We start from the raw sequence: 14,502 nt of genomic DNA, 5'->3' as shown, positions 1-14,502 counted from the left end.
CATTCAAGGGTGTTGTTCATAGGAATTTATTTTAAAAAGTATATTTCTCCCAATAAATTGATTTCTTTTTGAATTCATTTAAGTTTTACAAAAGTAAAAAGTGTGATTGTTTTTGTAACTTATTCCCTATCAAAAAATAGTTTTTTACTGACCTTCACAATAAAATGCTTCTACAAAACTCTATTTAAGTGTTATTATCTAAAGTATAACGTCACGACCGGCCCACATGCAGAACACCAACATCGTTGCTCGTTGTCACCTGAACCGGACCAGTTTCGGATTTCTGTGGAGTTTTTGAGAGCTTTATACAACGTGCAACACATGTAAGTAACTATTTACATTGCATAAAGTTAGGTTGTAGCCGAATGAGCATGCATTTATTGCACTAACATGTAAAAGCGTCGGCAGGTTGCAGATAGTAACGGTAAGTTTGTCAGTTTTGCAGGCGCCATGCGGGTTTACCGAAGGTCTTGAAATTAACATTAATCTTAACAACTATTGCTAACGTTAACGTAGTATAGGTATATATGAGATGCATTGCCAAATTATGTTTCTACTTAGTTTGGTTACTTAAAAAATCATCGTCATTTTGTTTATTTATGGAGTCTAATAATGTTAGCATCGGTATTATGTCTCAAATCATTTGTCTTAAATGTTCTGCCTCTTTCCGAATTAGCTAGCAAAACAGTAACATGGTCTCTCATCCTCGTTGTGTCAGTTAAAAGTTACGTTAGCTGCTAGGTTTGTTGTAACAGTTGTTCCCTGCATGATTGAAAAAGATGGGGACATTTTTTGGCGCCTCTTTCTGCAATGCATCACACAAATTCTTAAACTTAATCTTTTTATATATTTGTTTGAAATATTTTACATTGTCTTAAACCATTTGTTCAATTAAAAAGATTAAATATGTATTTTGCATTGCAATAACTTGATCCTTATATTTTCCTAAACTCTTCTTTCATTTAAGTTGCTTTTTTAGGAGACCATCAGATCTACTGGAAGGAGCAGTTCATGGAGTAGGTAAGCTCTTTAGAAGGTGCAATTGAGGTAAATGTTTCAAAGGTTTGTCCATTTAGAGGAATTAAGGTACCCAAAAGTCAGTTATTGAGAGTTGGAAAAAAGGGGAAAAAAACTAAATTTGCATCCCTTTCTATTTTTAATGACAGATGGGATGGCCTTGTAAATTATACAGCGCTGTTGTACCAGGAAAGAATGATAATCTAAAACATTATAGACTGCATCATGGGACCTTTGGACACAGCCATGCCTTGCCTTGTACTCATATAGATTGTATAGTATACTACAGTATAGTATAGCACTGGTTCTCAGTCCTGGTCCTGGGGGCCCCCTGCTCTGCATATTTTGCATGTCTCTCTTATATAACAAACCTGATTGAGATCATCAGCTCATTAGGAGAGAGACCCATGAACTGAACTGACGAGGTGATGATCTCAGTCAGGTGTGTTAAATAAGGGAGACGTGCATAATGTGCAGAGCAGGGGTCCCCCAGGACCAGGATTGAGAACCACTGATGTATAGTAAAGAATACAGTGTGGTTCTGTATAGTACAGATTACAGAACCACACTGATAATGACATTGTATGTTTGTAGTTATATTGCCTGCAATATTCAGTTTTCCTTTATTCACTACCAACTATAGGATCCAAGTACCTCGTGAAGAAGAGACACGTGACTCTGAGATGCCTCATTCAATACATGGGAAACAGTGGGCAAGAATCATCTCTGACTACTATGTAAGTATTGTTTAAAAAGCATAGTTTGACTCTTTTGGGAAAAGCACTTATTCCTCAGATATCAATCTTATGTCTGTCTGAGTTATAGTCCGGCGCTGGAGTTGGGGATTGGTTAGCTTGTCTTAGACAAATACTGTAATTGGTTGGCAATGGCTAGTCTGGCTCTGTCAAAAGTTCAAAAACACACCTACAAACACCCAAATGTATGTGTAGGAACCAGGGTCCCATTTTTGTCTTTCAGTTGCTTGTGGACATGATTTAAAAAAAATAAAAAAATAATTTTTTTTTTTTTTTTTTTACTGCAGTTTCACAAAAGTAAAATCCTTGTTTTACATTAATGCAGGAGTCGTAATCATCTGATGATAAACTGTAAGAGTGGCATTTTCAGAACTTTTACTAAACCACACCTTTTGAAGATTGTTCTCTGTTGCAACTTATTGTTCTGTTTATTCTCATACAGGGACAAACGGAGAGCAGCGTCCATGAGGATTTGAACATGTGCAGATATATGTCTGTCGTGAACCAGTGGGCATCATCATTGAGGGAAACCCAGTGCTTACTGATCTTGGAAATTTGGCCAGGGCATGTTGCCTGCTTCCGGGAATGACATTTGCTCCGAACCTGCAGTTTCCACCACAACTCTGCAAAACATTTGAGGTTTTCCAAAGACTTTTTGTGGGATTTGACACACTGCGCCCAAAGCCTTCCTCCCGTTTACGTCATTTGTAACGATTATGTAATTTTTAATGTTAAAATGTCTACAACATTAACATTAAAATTGCTAACAGAAACTTAGTGCACCCAATTGTATGTACATGGCAGCTGTTAATAAACGTTGGAAACGAATACCTCTCTTTCCTTATTAAAGTTATGGCAATACTAACTAATTATTTCAAGTGGATTAAATAAATAATTTGTCTAAATTAAGAGTAATAGAGTAAATTAATTATTTAAAATCAAAAAGTTAAATTTTTTATTTTAAATGTTACTAATTTGGTCCCATTTTATATTAAGTGTCCCTAATACCTGTGAACTTACATGTGTAACTAGATGTGTACGTAGCATGTAACTACAGTGTATGTACACATTGGTATATTGTATCTGTAGCTCTAATACTGGTATAATTACACACATGTAACAACTCACTGAATAGCATTTGTAAGTACAAATGTGTAACAGGACATTGGTAACAACAATTTTTTCACTTCTGGAAGTACACATGTAACAAGAAATATGTAACTACATTTTGTAACAACATTATGTACTCACAAAAGTTTTAAATATATGATCTATAGAGTTCTCCATGGTCACATACTTTGATATGTCAGCTCAATAAAACAGGCAATGTGCCAAAGATGGGGGTAGCTGTGAGTGAATAAATTAATATTTAGGCTATGAGAAAATAATAAATTGTATTTCTCACGCAGGTTGTCGAATTTATGCCTACAGAAGTAAGCCCTGTCTATAGGCTCTGCCCAGTACGGGCTATTATTTGTTATTCTGGTAAACATGTCTCAAAATAAATATCTATTTTTATTTTCCACAGAAGAAAGTCGTACTGTTTTGAAATGACTTAAAGAGAAGTAAAGTGACAACAGAATTTTCTTTTTTTGGCTGTATTTTCACACAGTTTTTGTGTTCAATAATATAATAACACTCACCATAGTGTCTCCAGTTTACAGTGTGGATCCTCCAGTAGAGCAGACAACAGCTTCACTCCTGAGTCTCCTGGTTTATTATAGCTCAGATCCAGTAGTCTCAGGTGTGAGGGGTTTGATCTCAGAGCTGAAATCAGAGCAGCACAGCCTTCCTCTCCAATACTGCAGCTATTCAGCCTGCAGAGAGTGAAGAACATGAATGATCTCTGAGATTGTGTTTAATCTTTAGGGTGAGAGTGTGTTTGTGTGAGCACTACTTTTTCTGTACACCAGGATCAGTGCTAGAGAGATTTTGACTTGCCATCAGCTAAAACATCAATTTAAATGCACTCTACCCACATGATTCCTGATTGTGATGCTCAACTTGTTGATACTATATAGGTATAAACAATATAGGTGTTCTCCAACAACTGTCTGTCATGTGCTTTGATTTAGGACTAGAGCAGCTTGCTTTCACAGTGTTTGTGATGAATATAACATGCTGCACTTTGGTAGTTTACAACAAAAAAAAAATCATCTAGTTAATAAATATCTCTAGTTTTAATAATTTAAACAGGTATTTTAAGTTTGGCCAATAACTCGCCGCAGTGATGTGTTTTCATGTAGTTGATTCTGTGCAAACTCATATTTGATTTTTTTTTTATGTTGTAGATTTAAGAAGCAAATGAGAATCACTAAAATTATTGAATATATTTTGAGACAAAGGTCGTCTTAATGATTCCTATTTTGGTTTAAGATAATTAAAGCAACAGTTTTTCAATAACGAAAGAATATGTAAAAGTATGGTGTTTGGGGTAAAAATCGCCCTGCTGTTGGGGCTAAAGGCACAATAATTAACAAAATAATGAATAGATGACTGACTTTTCCATTTGTTGACATGACTCAGATGGTAAATATCATATATTATGTTGGATGTGTATCTTAGAGATCATCACCATGTTTATAATGAAACAATCATATTTAAAACATATTAAACATATAAAACATATCATTTGTTGTTACTACTGTAAATCCATATTAAATTATTATGGGATCTACTTCAATGCTTTCAGAATCTTCTCTTTTTAAAATGATTTTGTCTCTGTTTTAAATGTTTTATTTAACATATTTTAATGACAGTAGCCTATATTTATTCATTGGTTATTTTATTTAACAAAATAAGCAGAAAATAGTATAACTTAGCTAAAGTGATAGTTTTGAACAAGTATTAAAGTATTAAATAATAATAATAAAAAAACATTAGCTAAAGTATTTATGTGCATTTGCCCCATGCTGGTTAGCCTTATAGCATGTGATTGTGAAACACGAAACTTACTTAAATAATTTTATGGTGAAATTGTTATTTTTCATGTTAATCAGGTCAATTCTGATCAAGAACAATGCACTGTGGCTTTAATCCAGCGTAAGCAGCGCAGAAGAAAATGAGACAGGGGTAACTGCAGCCTGGAGCAATAGGAGCCGAAAGGTTTCTGATTGGTGAAAGGAGTTTTACTGTATTGGCCAATCAGAGTAAACTTTTGTTCCACACTCCAGTCCAGCAGGTGGCGGTAAAACACTCATCAGTTGATTTGCAAACCACCAAACAAACTTTAAGAAGAAGAAGGCCAATTCGCCTTATTCACCTGGTGGCCATTTTGAAACTCGAACACCGCTGAGGGGAACACAAACCCGGAAGTTTGACTGACACATACAATCTTCAGAAACTGTGTGTCTTTTTTGTCTGCCCGAATTAACGATACAAAATGTGGAGCATTATTTAACACTTAACATGTATTTAATCGACAGACACTTCTTTGTCTGATAACAAAGTGCTTTACGAGATAAAACACTTATTAAATATATTAAAATCTTCACACACCCAAGTGTTATATGATTATTATAATAATAATAATAATAATAGTACAATTTATTTTTAAAGTGCCTTTCATGACACCCAAGGTTGCTAATAATCATACTTTCCATGTCGTTACAAGCCAGTAGAAACTGAGGTAATTTAGCGTCCATTCATACCTTCAATGTCGTGGATAAAACCTTCGATCCAGTTACTATTTCCCTTAATTAATACTGGCCCACTGCTCCACATTTTGTATTGTTAATTCGGGCAGACAGGAAAGATTGGTGGTCCACACTGTAGTTTCCATTGCAGCTGAATCTCTGAAGATTGTATGTGTCAGTCAAACTTCCGGGTTTGTGTACCCCTCAACGGCGTTCGAGTTTCAAAATGGCCACCAGGTGAGTAAGGCGAATAAGCATTAAACATATTTAATAATAATTAGTAATTTCCTTTTAGGCAAGAGAAGATGGCGGTGGTAAGATCAGTGTTGGGTAAGTTACTTTAAAAAAGTAATTAATTACTAATTACTAATTACTTCATCAATGTTGTATTTAAAATACTTATCTAATTACTGTGTCTAAAAAGTAACTTAAATACTCAATAAGTAATTTAACTAAATACTTCTTAAAATCCCTATAAACCTTGAGTGGACAAAAAATAGAAATTAAATAAAACATGAGTCAAACATTAAATAGTTTAGCATTTTAGCTTTTTTAATAATCTATATTACATTCTATGAAAACATTCTATAATAATAAACTTTTTTGTAAGAAATGTAACCTTCTTTCGGTAAGAAACACAATTCCAGAATAACAAAAAATATATATAATTCTTAAGAAACTTAAGAAAAGTTAAACATGACATGTATCAACCTGTAAACGTGAAACTTAATTTAAAACAATGAGTTCAATAAATGTTTTACTTTATTTAAACAAATCTAAAATGTTATTTAGAATTTCAAGGAGCTTTTATAATACTATCCAATATTTTAATATTTAAAAAATTTTAATGACCATTTTTGTAATCATGTCATGTGTTTCCACAAAGTGAACTGTAACCTTGCTCATTCAGACACTTTTCTGCGCTACCGAAGTAAAATCAAGTTTTGCCTGTTTAGCAGGAGTTGCCGCAGTTTTATCCGTCGAATATGAAGGATCACACAGAAGTGTTCGTCTATGCTGCCGTGTCAGGTGCTTGAGTACTCGTGCTATTGACAGCGCAGCGGCCGATAGTTTTTTTCTCCCCAGGACATAGCTTACATATTACTGTAATGTTCTTGTCTGCTTGTTTCAGAAAACTGAAGTAATGGGCATATTTCCATTTCGCAAAACAGCCACTCACTTCAGCCGAGTCCAACATCCCCTTTAAGAATACCATAGGAGTATGCAGCAAACTTGCGCGAAATCACGTGCACCTGCACTTCAACGATTCTAAAGCGGCAGAGTTTACTTTCACATTTAGAAGATTAATTAATCAAATTAAATAATGATATTCAGCGAGTTTAATTATTTTACAGTGTAACGCAAGTACATTAAACGTAACTGTAATTAAAATACTTAAAAATGAACAGTAATCAGTTACTCTACTTTTACTTAGTAATGCGTTACACCCAACACTGGGTAAGATATGGAGTAACTTATATATGTTTACCTATGATTTATATAACATAATTATGAATATTACAATAGATTATTCTAAAGCAAATTACTTTGTGTTATATCTTGCAGCATTTAGTAATCAGTTTAACGTTACTGTTGTTGACAGACACATGTTACAGTGAGAAAAACTGGCTGGGCAGTATATATTTACCTATTTTATTAACTAAACAAGGTTTTTAAAAATAAATAAAAAGTTTATTGCATTAATTCAGAATTTTTATTTATTTATTTATTTACTTGTGTAGGTATCGTTGACTGTAAATCTGTCAGTCCAGAAGTGAGGGAAGAATACAGAGGAGTTTGAGCTCAAGGTGCTCTTGCTGTGGATACATCTACAAAAACACATTTTTTTGTGAATAAAGCTGTGTCTGTTTGTTAAATTGTTTGTCATTTAGCAGAAAGTTACTAAACACTTGTCTAATTTTTCAATTCTGTGGTGTTTTATTAACTAGTTTTCTCTATCAAGCAAAACTTTGTTTTCAGGGTAACATACTACAATCGGTTTTGTTTGTTAAAATTAATGTATGAACTAACATTAACTGTGAACAATACATTTGTTACAGTATTTTTTAAAGCTTTGTTAATATTAGTTAATAAAAATACAGCTGTTCATCGTTGTTTGTTCACTTCACAGTGCTTTAATGTTAACAAATACAACTTTTAATTTACTTTAACCTAAGAACAGCTAGTGACTGTGTTAAGAGGCTTTTGCTTCCTAAATATAGTTGTAGTTTGTTTTTGATTACTATATTTACTGTATATTATAGGTTTTGTAAACTTTTTTTATTATTGTAAAAGACTACAATATGTAAAAATGAGAATATACAATAAAATGTTGAAACAAAATAATAGTAATAAGAGACAGAAAAAAAGAGAAAGGAAAAAATATATATACATATATAGTAGTTGTAGTATGTATTTCTATAAGAGACTGTCGATTTTTTACTATTAGACCTATATGTTTTTTTTTAATTATTAAATATGTATGTCATCTTTAATGTTCAATTGTAATGTAAAATTCAGTTATTTTAGATAAATATGACACTATAGGCGGGTTAATAAATCAGTATCAGCCAAAGTCATCTTTGCACAGGTGTATTTATGGGTTAATGTTGATCAGAAGGCAGTAAATGCATTTACACACCACAGTTGTAGAACATAATGTGATTAATGTTTTAAACATAACATTTTGACTAGAGAAATTTGAAATGAATTACAGAATGAAATGATTCTTGGAATATAAAAGGATTATCGCTAGAAGGTGGCAGTAAATCATTGAGTTTATGAAGAAGACATCCAACAGATTCGTTCAAAACTCTGATTCATTCTGGTAGTGTTGTCAAAAATATCGATATTTCGATAAATATCGATACTGAAATATCTGAAGGATACCAATACTAATTTCCCGAAGTATCGATACTAGCCGAGATGTCACTTTCACTTCTACAGCACACGTGACCGCAGTATCTGTCTCGTCTCATTCAAGAGAAGCGAACAGAAAGGCGAGTGCGGCACCCTGCGACCGACTTTGTTTGATAAAGAACACAGCAGGAGTGCTATCTGGAAATATTTCAGACATGAAACAAATGAACATGGAAAGCCGAAGCCAATATGCAAGAGTTGTTACAGAGCAGTGCTATCAAAAGGCGCTAACACCACTAACTTCGCAAAATGTATTTATTTTTTAAATCACACTATTCCACATTCTGAATGCTATGAAAACACAGTGCTTAACAATTTACAACAATTCACCTTTCGTAATAAAGAGAAAAGACAAATATCTGAAGAAAAACACACTAACAAGCATAAAATCCACTGTTTCTGCTATTTATTCTGCCGTGGAGGTGTTTAGTGTCCCGCCAACAGCAGCAGCAGCATCAGCGAGCGCAAGTCTCTTCAGCAGAGGTCCACGTTCAGATGCACGCAGTAAAGGCTAAACTGGTGAGCAAAGCCACAGCTAAAGTAATTACCATGAATGTGGCACGGAAAAAGTAAGGAGATATTAAAATGATTTATTAATAAACTAGTATTTTCTGAGTCAGTGTGGCAAAGATGAAATTGCCGATCCTAACTCACCCTCTGCTCACTGGACGCGCTTTTAAAGCCTAAATGTATCTTTATGGATTAGGCCTATAGCTAATAAAAGAGTTTTGTTTTAGATTTGAATTATTTCGTTTTACAGTAGTGAAGTAATAATTTAAAGTAAATTTATTACTCTTACATTTATGAGCAAAAATGAAGTTTCACATGGCGCTTGCTAGCGGTGCAACAGATCGCAGATGATCACTCCACGGTTCGGTACGCATGTGGTTCGCGGATTAACTGTTAAATTTAACCATCATAGAGTAAAAGTGTATAATTTGCACATGTTTTGTCTTGCCAATTTACCCATTCAAACTAGTTAAACTGCTGCAGCAAAAGAGAACACGCGCGCTCTTTCTTTTTTTTTTTTTTTTTACCGCTGCAGCTCATAGGCTACCTGAAGCGAGCACACGCACAGAGAGAGAGAGACAGAGAGAGACAGAGAGAGACGCGCGGTTCAGACTGCGTGATTCACAGATTGATTCCTCTTTAAAACTTATCTTAACATGCATACATACAAAGTTATGTTTAATACCCTTTTTGGTATTCTGGTAAACACAGTCGGTTATGTCTTCAGTGAACCAAAACAGCTGAGAACGATGCGTGCCAGTATTAGAGACATGCATTAGGCCAGGGCTGCTCAACCCTGTTCCTGGAGATCTACTATCCTACAGAGTTCAGCTCCAACCCTAAACAAATACACCTGAACCCGCTAATTAACCTCTTAAGTAGCACTTGATAATTACAGACAGCTGTGTTGGAGCAGGGCTGGAACAAAAGTCTGCAGGTAGGTAGATCTCCAGGAGCAGGGTTGAGCAGCCCTGCATTAGGCCTTAAAGAGACAGCGTCCTATAAATACCTGCAGTGAGAAGCACTAGTTATTTTACCATTAAATATTACATTTCTGCACCTGAATACTAGTGTTATTGATTTAATTAGTAACTTTATGTTGTATTCATCTACACTTGTCATTTTAGTAATTGACTTTAATAGTTCAGCTAGTAGTTTTTGCTGTGGATTAGAAGTACTTAAAGTTAGCATTTAGTAATAATAATAAAAAAAGAACTTTTTTTGTTTTGTTTGTTTTTGCTGATCCGAAAAATTATCCGATCCGTGACTCCAAATCCGTGATATGATCCGAACCGTGAGTTTTGTGATCCGTTGCACCACTAGCGCTTGCACCTCCATGTCCTGCAAAGCTTTGACTCTCCGCACAAACGATTGGATATGCGCCTATTTGTACACATTTATCTAAGTTAAACGATTAAACTAATATTGTGATATGCTTTCAGTTTTTTTTTTTATATATATATCTAAGGATTTTAATTTAAATCGTGATGATTTGAGAAGGCTAAATTGATCTGTCTGCCGCTGGCCGCTTCTTCGTTATTTAAAAAAACAAAAACTTGAATTTCAAAAATAAAACGTGTTCCAAATATATTTCTAAATTAACTTTATAAACTAAAGAAATGAAAATAAATGTAATTAATGTTTGTTTAATAGCCCATTTAACTCTTATTTAGGCTTCTTTCTTATTTAAATGTATTATTTTGTTGATTTATTTTAGCGTTATGTAGGCTGCTTGTTCACCGACGGAACTGTTAACCACGCACGTTGGTGAATAATGTTTGAGCCTAATTTTTTTTAATATATAAACACCGCACCACCGCTGTAGTAAAAATCTGCCACCGTCACAGCCATACAGATCCTACCCTTCATAAATACGTGCACTACATGTTGTATTTAAATCTAAATTTAACAATCAAAGACTGACATGAATGTTTTTGCGCTGACTGAGTATTTATTGTCTACCTGTATGTGTTCTTGTCTGACGCTCATTCAGTAAAGATTTTAACTGAACACAGACCGCCAGAATGGACTTCTAGGCATAAATGGAAATGCTCGTGTGAATTTGTGACATTTACAGATAAGGATAGCGCCTCACAGGGCAAGTCATTACGCTATCAGCTTCAAAATAGAGATAGTTAAAAATAAGTAATCCTCATGTTTTGGGCAGCTTGGATCAGTAACTCTCCTGCAGCATCTCAGTCTGTTTCCTCCACTATTCTCAGATGCATTGTGTCTATAAATAAATCATTCAGTGCTGTAATTTGAAGCTGTAAATGCACTGTGGGCGGACCCCATTAATCCATAATGAGAATTGTTGTCGACGGATTTCATTATCGATAATAATCGATTTTATCGACTGGTTGTTGCAGCCCTAGTTTAAATGAACTTTAACTACTAACTTTAACTAAGATTAATAAATATTTTGGAAGTATTTTTCATTGTTTATTCATGTTAACTAATGTTAACAAATATCTTTTACCATTAACTTAAGTTCTAAGATTAGTTAGATAGTTAAGTTTTTTTTTTTTTTTAAAGTGTGGTCTAAAAAAAAAAAAAAAAAATTTACGACCTACAATACCAGTTGTATTTAAACAGCAAATAAAGTATGAAGCTAAAACACAAATGAAGTTAAGAAGCTGAACAGAGCTGTAGCAGTGTACATATGCATATACCTCATTTTCATGTTCTAGACTGTATTTATTTAAAAAAAAAAAAATCCTCAATATTGTGGTAGTTTTTATCTCTGTGGTATCGAAAATCATATCGAATATCGATATTTTTCAAGGTATCGTATCGAAGTTAGAAATTCCAGTATCGTGACAACACTACATTCTGGAATAAGAATCAAAAGTCTTTCTCTACTATTGGGTCATTATAAATCACTCACTCAACAGATGCATTCAAAGAGTCATATTCATTCAGGAACGAAGCACCATTCTGTGCGTTATGCTGGAGTCAGTTGCAAAGCGGTTCTGTGTCTTTACTTAAAATGTTTATTTGGCAGAAAAATAAAACACCATTTTGTGAGACATCAGTTAATACTGAATATTAATGAAATAAAATAATCATATTGTTTAAAACAAAAGGTATGACTGTTGCTTATTTACACCTAATGGATAGTGGTCTGCAAAATGCAGTGTCCAGTGTGCCGCATGCACTGATCTATAGAGTTCTCCATGGTCACATACTTTGATATGTCAGCTCAATAAAACAGGCAATGTGCCAAAGATGGGGGTAGCTGTGAGTGAATAAATTAATATTTAGGCTATAAGATAATAATTAATTGTATTTCTCACACAGGTTGTCGAATTTATGCCTACAGAAGTAAGCCCTGTCTATAGGCTCTGCCCAGTACGGGCTATTATTTGTTATTCTGGTAAACATGTCTCAAAATAAATATCTATTTTTATTTTCCACAGAAGAAAGTCGTACTGTTTTGAAATGACTAAAAGATAAGTAAAGTGACAACAGAATTTTCATTTTTTTGGCAGTATTTTCACAGTTTTTGTGTTCAATAATATAATAACACTCACCATAGTTTCTCCAGTTTACAGTGTGGATCCTCCAGTAGAGCAGACAACAGCTTCACTCCTGAGTCTCCTGGTTTATTATAGCTCAGATCCAGTTCTCTCAGGTGTGAGGGGTTTGATCTCAGAGCTGAAATCAGAGCAGCACAGCCTTCCTCTCCAATACTGCAGTCAAACAGCCTGTAGAGAGTGAAGAACATGAATGATCTCTGAGATTGTGTTTAATCTTTAGGGTGAGAGTGTGTTTGTTTGTGTGTTTGTATGAGCACTACTTTTTCTATACACCAGGATTGGCACTATGGAGATTTCAACTTGCCAGAACAAGCACAAGCTAAGAAACTAATTGAAATGCACTTTACCACATGATTCCTGATACTAGTTCATCATTTTTGTTCTTCAAACCATTTGTAGTGTTATGTAGACAATAATATTAAAATATTAAGAGTAACATTATAGCAGAGATATTCACAAGTCTTTAACCTGAAGTCCGAGTCGTATCTTAAGTCTTTGGTCACGAGTCAGAATCGAGTCTCGAGTCATTTAATGGCTTGCTAAAAAAATCCATTCAAAATCCTCATGTATTGAAATCTTCCTATTTATGAAGCTGTTAGACAAAATTTATAGACAAAATGTATGATCTGGGATCTGCTTATTTTAATTTTGATCTTGCTTTTTTTAAGAGGTGTTGAGTTGTAAGGTTAATGTACATCCAGCCTGTTACTTATGTTTTAATCCATTACTATGTTCAAAACAGTTTTTCTGTTATCAAATTCTATAAGAGTCCTATCGATCATGACACATAAGGAAATATTTGACACAGGCCTCTATATTTTCTTCCAAGCAGAGGTCCAGACAAAAAAACAAAAATTTTGACATGTACACTGTAACACAATTCTGTAGTTTTCACAGCATTATTACTGTAAAATGAACAAATCCATACTGTAGATTATGAAAGATCATAAAATACTTTTTTCTTTGTGTTTATTTGATTCCTGTTCAAGACACTTCGATAAGAATGGCTGTATATTATTAATATAGGCTACAGAATTACATTTTTTTACAGTTTCGATTGTTGGTGTGCCTTGTGATTTTTCTTCAATTAAAAATGTACCTTGGCTCAAAAAAGGTTGAAAAACAATACTGTAGATTATGTATACAGTATGTTGCTGTAAATCTGCAAAGCATCATGGGTAAAACTACAACAGTGGGAAATTTTACAGTAAAATTGTATTTTCCTGTGAATCATAGTACAGTATAGTTTTGAGCTGCATTTTCTCTCAGCTGTATTAACCGACGTAATGGACGTATTTTTTTTTGCAATTTAACCTCAGAAAGGTAAAGTTACTCATTATTTCAACATTTTTGTTATTATTGTTATATTTACAGTTTTCACTCGTGAAGTTATGTGTCTTTAACTTTCAGAGAGCGTGAGAGAGAAAGTTGACCATGAGAGCGTGAGAGGAAGAGGTGGAAGCGGGCGGACATCCACATTAACCGGTAAGTGTTCGCGTATTATTCCAAAAAGAGCATGACATTTTTATATATTTTGATACATGGCAACATTTTATTGCTAACGTCATTATTTCAGTAAAGGACTGACACGACTGTATCAAATTTAATCTGGAATTGCGTCTGTGTGTGTTTGTGGATTAGCCGTTTGAAGCTACGTATGTTTGTCTCTTGCTAGATACCGCGTGATGGATATTGCTTTAAAACGAAAAGAAAATGCAGCAACAGGTAAGACTTTAAAACTGCACAACATTTTTCATAGGACTATGTGTTTTGTACTTGAGCGTCAGTCGTCGGATATCAGTTAAAATAGCATCGCGCCACAGACTAAACGCCATCAATTCTCAGCAAAACTGCGTCACTCAAGGCTAAAGGAGAAACTGTGTCCGACCAAAAGACATAAGATCTCGCAAGCCTCCGTCAGTCAAATGATTAATGTTTGTTATTTAATGCTTACATGTTAGTAACATATCCGTTGTCACAATGCATCAATTGTCTTTCGGTTATTATAATACAATACAATACAGTTTTTAAATATACTTTAAAACGTGGTGCATTTCTGCTATACATTACTGCGTCTTAAATAATACTTCTATCACTGATGGAAATTATTTTGTATTACATTAAAAT

At 34.0% G+C, this 14,502-nt stretch overlaps 1 protein-coding gene across 1 annotated transcript in view; it reads right to left on the bottom strand.

Annotated features, from left to right (window-relative positions):
* Positions 1-211: 211 nt before the first annotated feature.
* LOC141338237 (NACHT, LRR and PYD domains-containing protein 3-like) overlaps positions 212-14,502 on the bottom strand; it is a 56,326-nt gene continuing 42,035 nt past the window's right edge. Inside the window, exons 10-13 of the mRNA XM_073843781.1 lie at positions 12,370-12,543; positions 3,416-3,589; positions 2,213-2,375; positions 212-283 (exon numbers count right to left, since the gene is read on the bottom strand). Of these exons, the coding sequence (XP_073699882.1) occupies positions 212-283; positions 2,213-2,375; positions 3,416-3,589; positions 12,370-12,543 (583 nt within the window). The remainder of the gene's footprint in view (positions 284-2,212; positions 2,376-3,415; positions 3,590-12,369; positions 12,544-14,502) is intronic.

The sequence above is a fragment of the Garra rufa genome, chromosome 7, assembly GCF_049309525.1.
Source record: "Garra rufa chromosome 7, GarRuf1.0, whole genome shotgun sequence".
NCBI classification, from domain to species: domain Eukaryota; kingdom Metazoa; phylum Chordata; class Actinopteri; order Cypriniformes; family Cyprinidae; genus Garra; species Garra rufa.
The sequence above is the reverse complement of the archived record's forward strand: the minus strand, read 5'-3'. Positions and strand labels throughout refer to the sequence as shown.